Consider the following 16,766-nt stretch of genomic DNA (forward strand, 5'->3'; position numbering starts at 1 on the left):
GTAAGTGGTTCATCTTAGATCTAGAACTGTAGCACTGACATTTGCATTGAATTGAAGTGTTGCTATAAAAAACAATATGCTGGAAACACTGCTTTGTTGTCAACAGTAAAGAGAAGAGCTTTTCAAACTGCCAGAAAACTAAAGGTATGTCAGACCCTTGTGGTTAAGATCCTCATTTATTTCACAACATTGTTTATGTATGTGAGTTTGTACAGGGCTGACATATTTTCCACATGTCCCTGGGGAAGGAATTGCAGAGCAGTGTATAATATCAACATTTAGCTCTTAAAAATAAAAATCTCTGCTCTGTCTTTCATGGATATGACTTTACAGCCTAGGAGACTTTTTTTGATATAAGGCAAGCAGCCACAAGTTTCTTTAAACAGAATGCATTCTTTAAATTAATAAGAAAATTGTAATTATAAAATAATGTTAGAGGAATAAATCAATTCTCTGTTTATGTATGTAACCCCACCCCATTGACTTAGCTCACAGATGTTTTCCATAAACTCTATTAATGAATAAGGTTGAAGTACAGAAATTTAGTGCCAATCGGGCACTGGTACCTACATGGCCGATATGGACTGGAACGAATCACAATGTAGATTTGTCTGCTGCATTTGACTGCATGAATTCTGCACTAAAATAGTTGCTCTGCTTACACATAAACATGTGGATACACATAGGAATGACAAATATCCTCATAATAATAAACCTGGAAACACCAAGGAATCTGTCAGACTACAGAGACAGGAGGTGTCTTAGAGCTGAGATCATTTCTGACCCAGATGATTAGTGATCCGTGCCATGTTTGTAGTGTTAATATCTAATATCACTTACAACCACAACACAGACATTACAAACTATACAGGACTCATTTTGAAGAATTACTGAAGTGACATTGACATTTTGAAGACAAAGGTATTTGTATTTATGAAGCACATTTCATGCACAGGTCGATGGAGAAATAAAATCATGTGTCTCTTTGTGCTGTTTTTTTTTTCCCCAGCGTTATCCGAGGAGCTTGTTCCAAGTGATGCTGTCGTCGTTCAGCTCTCCTCTCAGAACGGACACGGAAGGCAGGTTCCATCTGTCCAAACATGCTGTCTGTGACTTCTCGCCGTTCTTCAAGAAGGACGTGTTTGAGTACAGCGTCACCACGGCACCAGCTGAGTCCAAAAACAATCCAACCCCCACCACCACCTCCTCCAAACTACCAGAGCGTTGTCTCCTCTGAGGGTGAAGGAGGGAGAAGTTGCAGGTCAGTTTCCTCTCCTCTGTCCTGAGAGATGCTGCTCAGCTCAAGGTTATCACAGTGACGCTTCAACGCTCTGTTTCAAAAGTTCCAGCTCGACGTGATCGACTCAAAGAGCCAATAATCAGTTAGAATCAATATATTGATTCTACGTTTCCTGTACCTTCAAACTGCCTGGGGTTGAGGGTTCAATTCCCTCCCATCAGGTCCAACAAAGAAAAATAAATTATTTTTTCTTCAGATCAGTTTTTGACAGAAAATGACAAGAAACCCAATTTTAAATTTGAACACATCTGATGTTCCAGAGACATTTCCTCTTTTCAATCGGCTGAAGAGGACGGGGGGTGGCGTCTTAATGGATGTTTTCAGTTCATAAACAGGAAGTGTTTGGAGTGAAGACATCAGTGGAACCGTGATCATCAGCTGATTACTTGTTTCCATCAGATGACAATGTTGTTGTAATAAGATTCCGATATTTCCAAAAATGTTGTTATGTCCTTATATGTTGAGACCTGAGTGGACGTGAAAACTACAAACGTTTAGAAAAGGTCCATTTGTAGAAGACTTTAAACGTCTTCTGTGCTCTAATTATTTGTTTTCCAAAAATATTGCTGGAATATTTATTGAACAAAAAACAGGCTGAATATTAACATTACATGACACTGAGTGTTGGCGTCATTTTTGAAGATTAGATTATATGCGTACATACAATCTAAATATTCATGCACTTGTGTACGATGTAGTGTTGACTCTTAATGTCTGCTTCATGGGCCTGAAGGGGAAGTCGTGTAGAGAGACGCTCAAAGCCTTGAGCCTGTCGGTGCAGGTCTGCAGCAGCTGGTTGTACTCCTGCAGGTCACAAGTTCACTGTGTCACCACAGGAAGTGACTTATTTTACAGCCTCAGTTTGACATGTTCACTGACTACTCACCTGATGCTCTCGAGCCAGGTCCTCATCTAACGCAGCAATAGTGACATGTTTTGACTCCAACGTTTCCTACAAGAAGAAAAATCACAGACTGAAGACATAAATCACAAAGTAGAACCATGTCTCTGAACCTTCACACTCGTGGAGCACTCACCTTCAGTTTGTTTGCGCTGCTGCTTCCTGCAGTGTCTGAGGCGGTGGCAGTGGAGAGTGTGGCGCAGAGCTGAGCCTCTTTTGTCTCCACAGTTTGAGTCAGAGCAGCTAGCTTTCTCTCCAGCAGCAGCTGTTTCAGTCCATTCCTCTGCTGTACCTCCAACATGACATTCATCTGTTTCCTCTGCAACTCATCACGCTCCTTCTGAACCTGCTGACAACCAGAACCTTGTGTCAACTCCTGCCACCGCGCTGAGACAATGTCACAAAAGCCCACGTTACCTTTTCAGACGTCTGCAACAGCAGCTCATGCTCAATCGTCAGATCCCACAGCTCCTTCTCAGTGGCCTTCACACGAGCACCGGACTTCTGTCACACCATCAGATGTTTAGAAGAAAATTATCGATTAGAGATATTAGTTTACATTTCAATGTAACAACAAAAAATCTGACGGAGGTTAAGTTTCTATTAAAAAACATTTAACCTCATTCAAGGAGGCTACGTGTCCACCCCTGTCTGTCGTCTGTTTTATTTGTTTGTTTGTCAGCAGGATGAACAGATTTGCTGTAAACTCAGTGGGGGAAGAGAGAACTGGCCAACTTTTACCGATCAAGGAATTTTTGAACATTTTCAGATGAAACGTTTCATTTTGTTTCTCATCATCTTAAAAACCTTTAAGACCAAAATCTCAGAAGAGAAACAAACTTAGAAAACACGTTGACACTGAAAACCGCTGTTAGGGGAACAAAGATAACTGAGTTATGATGCATTCAGATCAGTTCATGTGCTGTGAACCTACCACTATGTTGGCCTTGGTCCGGTTGCATTCGTGCACCTGCTGCTGGAACTCGGGCAGCTTCTGCTCGGCTTCGTGCAGAGACTCGAGCAGACGCTTGTTTTCTCGCTGAGCAACTGAAAGCTGCTTGTTCATTTGCTTCAGCTGCTTCTGCGTCTCTGCTACCTCCTCCTGGACAAAAACAGAAGCACCACACAAAACAAAGAAAATTAATGTCTGAATGTTTAATGTCAAAACAAAGAAAGTAACACTTTGATCATTTATTATCAAAATAAATTGATGATTAAAGTTACACTTGGAAACTTTGAACATTTTTACAGAAGAGGATAATATTGAGTCATTTTCATGAGGTCACTATGACCTTTGACCTCTGACCACTCAAACCTAACTGTCCGTCTCTCACCTTCAGCATCATCTCATCCTCTAGCACTTTCTTCTGAATGCTGGAGTAATACTCCTCAGCTCGTCTGAGAGCACAGGCGTGATCCTCCACCAGCGCCACAACTCGAGCGTTCATCCTGTCATCCAGCTTGTTGATCTCTAACCTCTGCATTTGTTCCTCAACCTCGATGGTCGCCTGCATCCCCTCATTAAATTTCACCTCCAGTTCTATTGAAATGACAGAAGAAGAATTAGAGTTCAGCAGTTAGTGAACATCAGTTAAACTGATTCACATAAAAAAGTTAAAGCCTAAACCTTCAAAATAAAAGACTTTTAGAACCTCAGTTTTCTTCCTAAAAATAATAATTAATAAGCTGAATCATTAAGAACAGTAGTTCAAATGTTACACCCCTTTATCATTTATCAGGCTGCATCTATGTCCACGTCAGGAATATGTAAGATTTTCATTCAACTAAAGTAAAAGATATGGATTTATAAATATGTTAAATATTTTAACACTTGAAATGTGATACTTGAATAGGCATTATAAATGTAGGAATCATAATTGTTTATTTTTCCTTCTGAGCATATGATTATTATTATTATTAACAAATTTTTTGCAGAAAGACAAACTGAATAAATTCTAAAAGTATTTTTAAATATGTTGGCTGATCTATATTTATTTTCCTTCTCTGATTGGACATGTGATCAATCAAATGATTTCTTCAAATTAACGTTATTTGTCCGAGTCTTACATATGAACTGTAAATGAAGATGATGACACATCTCCACTTCCTCCACTGTACAAAGATGAAGCTAAAATATCTCACTTGAAAGTGCTTGACCAATCAGGAGTCAGTCAGACTGACTCAGCCTCCTTTTATATCATCAAATAACTCATTAAAACCAAACGGACACTTGAACAAATTTCAGTGGGATAAGAACTACCTGAAACGACATAAATCATATTTGACAAACATTTATATTACGTCTACTTGAATTTTTTTACTTTGGCCCAAGTCCTGTCTGCTAAAATGGAGGTTTATGACCTTTACTGCTGCCAGACACTAGGGGGTGATACATATGATTTGACTTCACTTCTGAAAGCCATCATGTCGTCAATCTTTATCTACAGTTCATGTTCTGACCACCAGGTGATCAGTTCATTTACCTCTAAATTTCTTGTCGTAGTTGTTTGTCAGCGTCAACAGTGCCTCCTGGTGTTTCTGTTGAGAATCAAACAACGTTCACTCACATAAATAAAATACGGGGAAAAGAGTGATTTCATGCAGAGGTTCAGTCTGACTCACCAGTTTAATTTCCTTAATGCACTTTTTCTGGTACAGTGTCTTCTCTCTGGCGTCCGACTGCAGCATGTTGCTGTGCAGCTCAAGCTCTGACTCGGTGTGCTGGTTCTGTATCAGTGATGCGGAGGTGGCAGCTTCCATTTTCAGCTCAGAGACGGTGTTGTGCTGCTCAGACAGGATGTGCTTCAGCTTCAGCTTGTAAATCTGGACATAAACCATCACACTAAGCGTCAGAGGAACACCTCATCATTCTCTAATTTTGATTATTTAAAAAACTAAAACCATTTATGTAAAATTAATACAAAATGTCTGGAAATATTGTGGCACCAGAGGAAAAATGTGTAACTAACACTGATCTCCACTTGGTAGCGCTGCTGAGTCTCTTCTCTCTCCTGGTGTGCTTGCCTCAGCTTGTCTTTTGCCTGCTCCACTTCTTCCCTGCACTTTTCCAAGGATTCCTGGGTGTTGTTTCTGTCCAGCTGGATGAGGCTCTTCTTCTCCCGCGCCAACTCCAGCTCCTCACGGAGACGAACAATGTGCTCCTCCAGCTATGGGGGTCAGAGTGGGAGCTCTTACCAGTTTATATATAAATCATTATATTTATATCCACAGTTAAGAAAAGGGTGATATTATGTACTGATATAATACTACCACTGATTGTATAATATACATGTATATGTATATATATTGACAGAATCTCCAAACAGTGGAGTCAGTTCTAACAGTTTGTGATTTAGTCTGACGCTAAAGCTGCAGCCATTCTAGCATCGTTGGCTTCTGACCTCAACCTTGTACATGTCCTCCGTGGACAGACTGTCCACCACCGGAGAGGTCTTCATCTTCCTGGGCTTCTTACTCTTACTCTTCGGTGCCTGGAAACAAACAAAGACGTTTAAACGCTGATGCTTAGCTAACGTGCTAATGCATCATAAAGGAAACAATAGAAACTTCACTCACCATCGCTGTAAGGGCAATCTCAAATTGTGGCAGTGGTAGCTCGTTGCACTTCCGGTGTCGACATAAACTGCCACTGATATGAAAAGGCAGCTGGAAGCTGCATTTGATGCCGCACTGTTTGGAGGAAGCTGCCTTTGATGCCGCACTGTTTGGAGGAAGCTGCCTTTGATGCCACGCTGTTTAGCGGCTGCTGACGGTTAAAGCCAACAGCTAACTTGCTTTTTTGCTGTCTCGACAGCATCGTCACTTTACCTCTGGGACAACAAACCCAGTCCTTCCCTTTGACCCATCTGTGTATATATTTAAACCTGTAATCACAGACCATAAAATCATTTCTGATTTTTTTACCAGTTAGAGATGATCTGAGCATGAAATTATTCACAGATCATTTTAATAGTCAATAAGAGTATACTTTATCAAAGTTCAAGTTCAAAGGTTTTATTGTCATCTGCACAACAGATACAGCGTACATGTTTGCAATGAAAATCTTAAATCTCAGGCACCTCAAGCAGCTCGACATGCAAGTGTCATAAAATAAGATAAGAGTAACTAAAAATACAATAACATACACTAGTGCAAATGAAACAATAAGTACAAATGTCAGTACTAGTGCAAAAAAAAAATCAAGTAAGCATTGTAAGGTGCAAAAAAATAAAATAAACATTATAATAAAATAATAAAACATAAGGTGCTAAATGAGATATATACATGTCAGACTTAATTTAGCAGCAGTTATGGGGAGGAATGGACAGATAAGAATTATTGCACTCTTTATATTTTTATATTGATAGGAAATATGATGAATAGAAACGCGGTGACAGAATGAGAATTATTGTAAACTAAATAAATAAATATCAATTATTGCTAATGAATATTATAATGTGAAAATAACTATGAATATTATAATGTGAAAATAACTATGTTGTTTTAAACGGATGTAGTGACTTCCACAGAGCTCAGGAGTTCAGCAGTCTTACAGCCTGTGGGATAAAACTGTCCCTGAGTCTTGTGGTCTTGGTCCGGATGCTGCGGTACCGTCTGCCAGACGGCAGCAGAGAGAAGAGTTTGTTGCTGGGGTGATGGGGGTCTTTCAGTATCCTGTAAGCCTTCTTCCTACAACGCTGGGTGTAGAGGTCCTCCATGGATGGTAGCTCCGTCCTGGTGATGTGCTGAGCAGTTTTCACCACCCTCTGTAGAGTCTTACGGTTGAGGGCGGTGCAACTGCCATACCAGGCCGTGATGCATCCGGTCAGGATACTCTCGATGGTGCATCTGTAGAAGTTGCAGAGTATCCTGGAGTCCATGTTGAACCTCCACAGCCTGCGGAGGAAGAAGAGCTGCTGACGAGCTGTCTTTGTGATGACTCTGGTGTGATGAGTCCATGTCAGGTCCTCAGTGATGTGAACCCTGAGGAACCTGAAGCTGCTGACTCTCTCCACAGGAGTCCTGTCGATGGTGATGGGGGCGTGTCCGTATCTCTGCTTCTTCCTGTAATCCACAATCAGCTCCTTGGTTTTGCTGACGTTGAGATGGAGGTTGTTGTCCTGGCATACATACATAAGTTGCTTTCTATTAAAAACACTAAATTACGATGAAGGAACTTAAAACAATACAAACTGAACAAAAATGACATCCTGGAGATAAAGAGAAGTTCGTAAGGAAGTGTTGTTTTCATGAAACCTGCTGCTGGAGGTTGGGAAGCTTGTGCTTGGCTTTTGTGCAGAGTAACAAGCTGCTTGTCCACTTGCTTCAGCTGCTTCTGCACCTCTGCTGCCTCCTCCTGGACAAAAACTGAATTACCACACATAACAAAGAAAATTAACATCTGAATGTTTCATGTCAATACTAAGAAAATAACACTTTGATAATTTATTATCAAAATGAATTGATGATTAAAGTTACACTTGGAAACTGTGAAGTTTGAATATTCATACAGAACAGGATAATGTCAGTATGACCTTTACCTCTGACCACCCAAACTTAATTGTCCCTCACCTTCTCTTATTAGGCAAAATACCTAATGAATGCAAATACAATATTCTCGGTGACTTTCACAGGCTTCCATTGCAAGATACTCTGGATGGCAAATAGCTTTTACACTGTGAGGTGAGCTTTTCATGATCCAAGACATGTGTACAACTAATGTGCAGCATGCTTCCAAAACAACAAGAGCAACAGATGTGATCTACATTTGGACATCCCTTATGAGGGTTTTGGTAGTTTCTTTGTCTTGTTTCTACTAAGTGCCTAAACCCACAAAAGGAGGGAAAAGATCAATCTTTTCATTCTTTTGCTCTTTTGTCATGGAAGGTGTCACAAAAATACAACAAATTGGTCGAAAACATCAGCTTCAAAATAAAATATATGCATTAGCCTCAATGATAATTCCATAAATGTAGATATCAGCGATCCCTCTGATTGTCCATTTTGTCCACTTCCAGTTGGCCCTGATCGTGGCCTATGTGCTGGTTATCCCTATACAGCATGGGAAAGTACTGATTATGCTCACCAACCTGGGAATCATTGTGTAAGTGCTTTCCCTGTGGTTGTGAATATATAATTGGATGGTTAGATGGAGGGAAAGACACTGTTACTGATAGATTTTTACTTTTCTCTTCTGTGTCTCTCAGGCTCACCATCGGCCTGGTGATTCTCCAGGTTGCTCTGGTGCAGATCTTCTTCCTCCAGGATGAAATATCTCCGACAGATAAGGAGAAACCTTGAGTGAGCCATAAAAACATCAGATGGACGACACAATAAAACCCAGATCCTCTTTTAGCCTGCAAATACTTCCGAAAGAGGAAGAGCTGGTAATAAAGCACTCGATTAAAATGTGAATATTTAACTATTTGCTGTGTTATGTGGACTGGTTAAGGATATTACGTGATGAAGAAGTCCTTACACTTCATTTCCTCAATATGTGTGAAAGAATAAAAAACCTTCATGTCTAAGGGCCCAGTCAAACATATCACAGGTCAAAGTTCAACTCCCAGCAAAGCCATGCAGCAATTTGGTATTGTAATGGTGAGTGTGTTTGTGTGACTGGGCCCTGATAAGTTCATCAGTTCAGATGACTTTCATTCACTCTGCAGTGGAGACAGACATCACAACAAGACACTACAATTGTGATGGTCAGTATTCAGAGATAAGGTTTTACCATAACATCAAGGAAAGTCTAAAACAAGAGATTGTGGAAAAGGCTGGTCAATACGTCTGTGTGACAACAAATGGGGAATACTACTTCAAAATCCCTGGACAGGCTAATTTACAATACAATGTGCTCCAATCTGCCAGTGACCCATTTGCTCAATTCCTTCCACACCTCTGCCAAGGTGATGTCTCCGTTATTCTGCATTTCAAAGGCATCTTCCTGGGAAAGTCTGATGTCCTTGCCTGCGACTGTGACACTTTGACACTTAAACGTTGCTGTTGAGACGAAATTCAATCCAATGCAAATAAATCGTCTTTGAGGTGCTTGCAAAACATCATCCAGTAGATGACAGTATTTCACAAAGCATCGTCATACTGTTCCTATCAAGACAAGGACAAGTAGTTAGTGTGGGCTTAGGAATATGTCGCTTTATATAAAGCAGCCAGTATAAATAAATGTATTACTTTTTAATGTGTTTGCTGTTATTGATCTTGAGATGTAGATGAGTGAGATGATTAATCAACAATCCATTCAATTTGCTAGTGTTTCCTCAATTCAGCATCTTCCTGAAATAATTAAGAAAAGAAAATACCAAAAAAATACTCCTATACATATGACTATTGTAAATGTACTATTCTGCCTCATCTGTGGTGTGTGGCTGTAACAGTATTTCCCCACATTCCAGGCTACAGTACTTGGATTGGGATGATCTTTGCCGACCACTATCATAACAATCCAGTCATGGTGTGTTTCTGTCAGCTGCTCGTCTCCAACAAGCTGGAGAGACACAGGGCTTCTGCATACTCCACATTCAACAACATGCCATCTGGTCAGTATGTCTTAGGGTGTGTGTGTATGTAGCTCTGACATGTACAATCCACAAAATAACTACTGCTTCCGTCTGTCCGCTAAGATGCACCAAGTTTTTAACAAAATTAGGATCCCCTTTAAATGACCTGGCACTTATTAATATGGTTGTCTGAGATATTATTTTAATTTTATTATTTGTGCATTCCTTTCCTCATTATTTTCAGTCTTAATTTCCAGTTTATTAAATTCTAACTTTTTCATAGAACCTCCTGCTAACAATAAGGCCAGGAGGCGCTGGATGTTGTTTCACACTTTGCTGAGAAACCCTCATCTGATCCCACTCAGAAAGCAGCACCTCTCCTCAGAGTTTGTACCATTGACTATAGAAAGATCTGCTGGGGAAAAAAATTGATTTAAATTTGAACTGTCTATATATAGTCAGAGGTAAACATGAACCTTTGTACATAATGACAATAACTTCTTTAACATCTGTTGTTTTATTAAAATCAGCTGCATCACACAGATTTCTGATTATAGTTTGATGTTTGTGCAATAAAAATCTAACTGGATAGCTTCTGTATAATAATAATGAATTCACATTGCAAAGTGCTTTAAAATATAACTCATAAAATCATCTGCAAATTAAAATAAAAATCACCAGTTTTAAAATGGAACAAGGAAAACAATTTGAATGTGAATGGAGAACTTAAAACTCCAATAAACATTGGGTGACTCTTCCTGGTCTCTGCAGACATTAGGTCTGTTATAACAAAAGAGAAAAACAAACTCTAAGGAAGTTTCTACTGTGCATTAAAACGTTGAAAATGTTGAAATAATAATTGAATTGGTAAAAGTTACATCAAGTGACTGAAAATGGATTTTAAATCATAATTTGGATCCAGCTCAAGCTTTCCACATTTCAATGCACAATTCACATTGCCTGTATTTCAGGTTTTGTGCAGTTAAATTAGATGTTGCACATTTCCTACGGTTCTTAAAAGCAGCTACTGCCAATCAACATAGATAAACGATGTGTATTCACGTAACTCGTTGCCTAAAACCATAGACTGTATAAACGTGACGATCTTCTCTCCGTAAATGTTTATTGCGTAGATTTGAGGAACACGTGTTGATACAACTGATCTAAATGTAAATGATGAACCAATCACAGTAACCGGTAGTGACCTTGTGAACTTGTGGGCGTGAACGAGCTCGTGGTTGTGAAGGAAGAAGATTAACTTTGGAGAACGAGTCGAAGTCGCAGGTAAATGACACATTGAAACACCTTCATGTGTCTGAACAGAACACTTCCAGCTAATGTCGCTTGTCACCGCGGATCATTGTTGACCTCTTTCTACACGTTCAACTGTGAGAGGACACGAACAAACGTCATTTTACCGTTAGCTACAGACCGCTAGCTACAAGCACCGCGGGCTACGGTTAGCCATTAGCTCCTTGTTAGCATTGTTCCTCCACCTGGAAAACACCCAGGAGACGAGACAGCGGTGAGACGTCACGTGTCTGCAGGTTCCCTCAGTGGAGCGGCTGAGGTTTGAGTTCAACTCAACACAGAAACTACACCTGCACCTCAGGTAAGTGTTTTTAAAGCTAGCCGACCGTCTCCTGTTACAAATGAATGAGTTTATTGTTGTATAATCTTGGTCGTCAGGACTATTTTCTACGCGTGTTCTTCCGATAACTTGAAATCGAACTTTCACATGATAGGCAGGCGAAACTATTAAGTTAGTAAGTCTGTTGTTTGCATGATTCTCTCATGTTTTTAAATGTAGTAATCTATGTTCAGCTGTAAGTTTTATGAGTTGACCTTTCCAGACTGTAAATCAGCTCTGGAGTGGAAACCCTTCACTGGTGCTCTTATTGTGTTTGGTATCTTCTAAATTTACAGAACAGCCTTAATGAATTGAGTTGATATATTATTAAATATATTTAAATATATATATGTGTGTGTATGTAGTTTTAATAGATGTATATGTAGATATGTGGATACACAAAGTAGTCCTTGCTTTTTGGAAGTACTTGAACAAAAGTCCTGTGTATTTCCAAAGTGTGATGATTGTAGTTACAATTCTGAAATAAGGCTTTACTAGAAATTGTGTGTACACATTTTTTCTTTGCTTCCGTTCGTTGTGATTATTTCCTCTTCTCTAAAGGAAGCATACAATGTGCTTGGTGATCTACAATCTTTATTTTTATCATCTCTAAATAAATAATTGATAAAATGAAAATCCACAGATTGGAGGTCTGACTGAAATACAACAGAACCCAATGTCAAAACAGTATAACGTTTTGCAAACACAATTATGGTTCACGTTGCCTCAGGTGTCTCTTATGCACTTCTGATGATTTTAATATTTGTTTCTTTTTCAGTGTGTATCTGCCAGGATGTCGGACAGTGACGCGATCCACAAAATGTTGCGGTCTGTTCTTCAGTCCAGCAAAGGTGGTGTTTCTATCAACAGGCTCCAGTCAGAGTACCGGTCACTGTGTGGACACAACATCCCGTTGAAGAAGCTGGGCTACTCTGAACTGGAGGATTTCCTCAGAAGTATCCCCTCTGTGGTACAGTTGGAGTACTGCATGGGTGAGGTAGGTGCTGCTTTTATCATTCAACTAAGCTTACGGCCACTGGTTTGAATAATATGTTTGCTCCCTTGCAATGCTTAATTAGTTGAGCTAGCATCAGCACAAAATGGAGCAAAAGTTGTTTCATGCTCAAATTTATAGAAATGTTCGGATACCGCTTTCCCCTTCCTGAAACTGATTCAGATACCTGGACTCTGCGTACGGATCTGATACCAGTGCATTTTTAAAACTAAACAGTATAATGTATTTTAATAGCTGTAGGCAACTAACCCTGTATGGAAGTGATTACTGCTATCATTGTTGTATGGCTTGTGTTGTAATTAGCAATGAAGTGTTGCTTGCCGATGCTGAAATCTTATATACAATACACTTTGCAGTTTTCCAACATGAAATATAGCCAAATTGCTGTTATGTTAGCTAGCTCTTGCTAGCGCCATCCTCACAGAAATCTCTTCTTCTTTGCTGCTCTAAAAGCTGTACTTGATAGTGGCAGTACAGTGCAGCTGAGAAATTTGCAGTTTTATCTGGGTCAAACTTATATACTTCCAATACATAGATTTGCATACTCGTCAATGCCTGACCCAGCATTTTATATTAGAGGCATTTCCATTTTCCAACACTATTATGGGAACACCTCAGCAGATTTAGCTAAATCCTAAGCAGTGTTCTGACTCTCATGGGAATGCATGTGTCTGTAAGTGTAATGAATGACTCTACTTTGCAGCTGAAATGCTTTGCCACAGTGTGTAGAGAAACAGCCCACATTGCTGAGCTGGTGGCCAGGCAGAGGAGCTCCAAGAAATCCGGCCACTCCCAAGTCGTCAACTGCAAGATGAGATTCAAACCCTCCAACCCCCTCATGTTCAACTGTAGGAGACACTTGTTACTTTATAAAAACATATTATTTGAAAATAAGAGGCGGGCACATAAACCTTTAAAGAAGTTTTCACATCATTCATCAAACAAAACTCTGTATCCTACTTCCTTCTTAATGCTAACCTGGCCTGTCATCCCTCTTTCCATACGCTCAGTGAGGCCAAGGTCCTCCCTCCGCCAGCCCTCAGGTGGTGGTGCTTCTTCTAACTGGCCAGCAAGTCGTTCTCGGGCTCACGGTGGCTTCAGAGGCTTCAGTGCATCAGGAGACTACAGGTAGGAAGACAATATCAACATTAAAGATTTCTCAAGACATGATGAGCTTTGGCTTCACCTAAAGCGTGGTTGGACATCAGCATGCCAGAAATCTGTGATTGATTGTCCAAAATATCCTGTGATGGAGTATTTTTTATTTATCATTCTATATATGCTTTCTCTAGACCTTATTCTTATACAAAAATGCAAAGTTTTTCTTGTGTTGTGTCCAAACGTCAGGCAGCTAGACCAAAGGTTAAGCTCCGTCACACCTGTCCAACACAGGCAACCGGCTCCTCAACCCACTGTGAGACAGTATGTCCGGCCTGACAGGTGAACATACACATGTGGACAAACCTGACTAGTTACCATGCTAACTCCCTTAATGAAACAGTACTTAATGCTACAATATTACCATGGACAATTATTTTTGTGTGCCCATCGCATGTTATTTCAGTCTCCCCTTGTGTCACTCTCAAAACAATTCACAGCTGAGTCTGAACATATTTGTCCATGTGGGCTATTATATCAAGACGTATATTTATATTATATTGCAATACACCATGAATTAAAGTGTTGCTATGAAAAGCAAAATGCTGAAAACACTGCTTTGTTGTCAACAGGAAAGAGAAGAGCTTTTCAAACTGCCAGAAAACTAAAGGTATGTCAGACCCTTGTGGTTAAGATCCTCAGTTATTTCACATATTTTTTTTATGTCTGTGAGTTTGTACAGGGCTGACATATTTTCCACATGTCTCTGGGGAATGAATTGCAGAGCAGTGTATAATATCAACATTTAACTCTTAAAAATAAAAAATCTGATTAAGAACAAGGAAAATTACCCTGTTGCATATCTTAATGTTTAATTTCCTTTCTTCATTTGCACTGTTTTTCCACAGAGAAGCCCCCTGAACAAGGTTCCAGACCAAATAAATCCAAGGTACAGAAAACAATCTGTATCTCTGCTCTGTCTTTCATGGATATGACTTTACAGCCTAGGAGGAAAAAAATTAAATATTAAGCAAGCAGCCAAAAGTTTCTTTAAACATTTAAATTAATAAGAAAATGTATCAATTCTCTGTTTATGTATGTAACCCCACCCCATTGAGTTAGCTCACAGAAGATGTTTTCCATAAACTATTAATGAATGAGGTTGGGTACAGAAATCTGGTGCCAGTCAGGCACTGGTACCTACATGGCCGATATGGACCGGAATGAATCACAATGCAGATTTCTCTGCTGCATTTCAGTGCCCAAATTCTGCACTAAAAATAGTCGCTCTGCTTACAGGCAACATAAACATCACTGTGTGTCTTGGTAATATTTCACTGTTGTGCCAACACACTCTCACATAAGGTTAGCCTGCAGCTAGCATGTAGCTACCTCAAACTTCAATCGACAACAACAAAATACTTCAAATAAAACGTTGGACATGTTTCTGTATTTCACGTGAAAATACATAGAGACATGCATTGCTTTTCTAAATATCTGGCACTGTTATAAACTGGCACTGTTTTTAAAAGTATTAAGTTAGCACCAGTATTGGCATAAACACAAATGATGCCCAACACTATTCAGGAATTTCTTTCGCCCATTGGTTTACTGTGTGTTCTTCTTTTATTTTTTGCATAAAAAACTACACTAAGCAAAAAGAACATGTGGATATGCTTGTAGAGATGAATCATGAACTCTGTCCATGCAGTCCAGCCTGTATGATGTGGAGCTGATACAGAGCAGAATAACTCAGCTTCTGAAGAAGTACTGCTATGGACTGTGGATGTCAAAGATATCAGAGGTCTACAGTAAAATGTTCGGTCAGGAACTTCACCCTCAGATGCTCAAAGATCTGGAGAACTGGAAACACATCTGTATGGTGAGACAATAACGCATCAGCATTAGGCCCCCCCACCAGACATTCGCAACACCGACTCTCCATTTTTAAATCACATGTAAAAACTCATCTCTTTAAACAGGCTTTTTCAGTTTGATTGTCTTCCATTTTTTATTCACCATTTTATTTTTTTAAAATGATTTAAACGTTTTTGCTATATGGTTTCTTATGTTGTTGTGTTTTTTATCTGCCATGTAAGGTGACATTGAAGGCGCTGAAAGGCACCTATAAATAAAATGTATTATTATTCATAATTCTGCTCAGTTCATTAAGAGTCTGTTCATTTGAGTATCCTTTTCTTTTCTTTTTTTTTGAAGAAGTGGTTACTGTGATGCATTGCAATCAAATCCAATTTTAAGAAACCAGGTTCCATCACTTTTTTGTATTTGTCTGATAAGCATGTTTAATACTTTAGGTCTTGAATTAATGTTTTATTCTGTCTACATATTTGTAAACTTGAGACAACATTTATGGTTGCCCCAACTTGTGGACACAGTTTGAAGATTCAGAAATAGTTTATATTTTGTCCCACAAAATTATATTCTTCACAACCTCTTCAGGTATTTATAAGTCAGAATCTTTTCTTCTTTCCCTCCTCTTCACTTATGTGTTCTTCACAGGTGGAGCAAACATCCTGCAATAACCGAGTTGACAGGCTGGTCTACCCCCCACTGCTTCAAAAGCTCTCTGCTGTCCCTCAAAGTATCGGCAACAACTCCCCTCTAACATCTCCCACCAACTCAGGAGTAAGCACCACACAAAATTCTCCATGTCCCTCAACACCTGAAGAACCCGCCCCTCTCTCCCCTTTCCCTGTTCCTAAACCTAGACTTTCTCCCAAAATCCATTTGGCTCAGCCCACTTTCATTTTTCCTGCCCAACCTGCTGCTGCCTCTTCAGGTAAGCAGCTCTCCTCTGTCACATTGCGTAGCCCTGTCCACAACCCAGCTATTGCTCCCCAAATACCCCCACATGCCAGTCATGCAGCCAAAGAATATAAAGATAATCATAATTTAAGTACAACTACCCAGAAGAAAAACACTCCACCTGGCTCTGACATTTTACCCGATTTGAAGCTCACCTTCTCTGATTCTGCCCCTTTCTCAACAACTTCTGCTGACACTGTGTCAGCTGAGGTGTGTCAGAGAATAAAGGAGCTTCTGACCAAGTATAGCCAAGGTTTGTGGGCCAATGCTTTGCCGAAACTGTTCATGGAGACATATAAGACGCCATTTCCTGAGAATGTTCTGGAAAACCTGTCTCTTCTCCTGGATATGTGCTCTGTGGAGTACCCCATACCACATGACAAGAACAGGGTAAGTGAATAAGATGGCACTTTGTGTATGTACTGTGAGTTAACACATTTTACGAGTTTACAGTATTGTGAAGTCACCTGAAATTATTT

The 16,766-nt window shown here is 39.7% G+C and overlaps 2 protein-coding genes across 5 annotated transcripts in view; one reads left to right on the top strand and one right to left on the bottom strand.

Annotated features, from left to right (window-relative positions):
• tdrd7a (tudor domain containing 7 a) overlaps window positions 1–16,766 on the top strand; it is a 28,670-nt gene that overhangs the window by 84 nt on the left and 11,820 nt on the right. Inside the window, exons 1-9 of one of the 3 annotated variants that reach the window (XM_020084487.2) lie at window positions 10,877–11,002; window positions 12,127–12,345; window positions 13,067–13,211; window positions 13,374–13,491; window positions 13,711–13,803; window positions 14,094–14,131; window positions 14,370–14,410; window positions 15,173–15,343; window positions 15,982–16,677. In XM_020084487.2, coding sequence (XP_019940046.2) covers window positions 12,142–12,345; window positions 13,067–13,211; window positions 13,374–13,491; window positions 13,711–13,803; window positions 14,094–14,131; window positions 14,370–14,410; window positions 15,173–15,343; window positions 15,982–16,677 — 1,506 coding nt within the window. In that variant the 5' untranslated portion in view covers window positions 10,877–11,002; window positions 12,127–12,141. Of the gene's footprint in view, window positions 1–10,876; window positions 11,331–12,126; window positions 12,346–13,066; window positions 13,212–13,373; window positions 13,492–13,710; window positions 13,804–14,093; window positions 14,132–14,369; window positions 14,411–15,172; window positions 15,344–15,981; window positions 16,678–16,766 lie in introns of those variants that run through there. The other 2 variants (XM_020084485.2, XM_069530601.1) reach the window with 2 other exon arrangements.
• On the bottom strand, window positions 158–5,922 carry LOC109627344 (dynein regulatory complex subunit 4-like). Of its 2 annotated transcripts, XR_011243861.1 has the most exons (12): window positions 5,778–5,922; window positions 5,603–5,692; window positions 5,171–5,368; window positions 4,824–5,024; window positions 4,685–4,739; window positions 3,536–3,741; window positions 3,136–3,303; window positions 2,619–2,705; window positions 2,338–2,547; window positions 2,187–2,252; window positions 1,912–2,104; window positions 158–1,767 (listed from the first exon to the last, which is right to left on the bottom strand). XR_011243861.1 is itself a non-coding variant. In XM_069530603.1 (11 exons), exons 1-11 carry the CDS (start codon window positions 5,778–5,780, stop codon window positions 1,976–1,978), a joined length of 1,413 nt encoding a protein of 470 aa, XP_069386704.1. In that variant the 5' UTR covers window positions 5,781–5,922; the 3' UTR covers window positions 1,862–1,975. The 2 variants fall into 2 exon arrangements, 1 of the variants encoding a protein (XP_069386704.1); XM_069530603.1 differs by lacking the exon at window positions 158–1,767 and having other exon boundaries at window positions 1,862–2,104.

This window comes from Paralichthys olivaceus, chromosome 8 (genome assembly GCF_024713975.1).
Source record: "Paralichthys olivaceus isolate ysfri-2021 chromosome 8, ASM2471397v2, whole genome shotgun sequence".
Lineage (NCBI taxonomy): Eukaryota > Metazoa > Chordata > Actinopteri > Pleuronectiformes > Paralichthyidae > Paralichthys > Paralichthys olivaceus.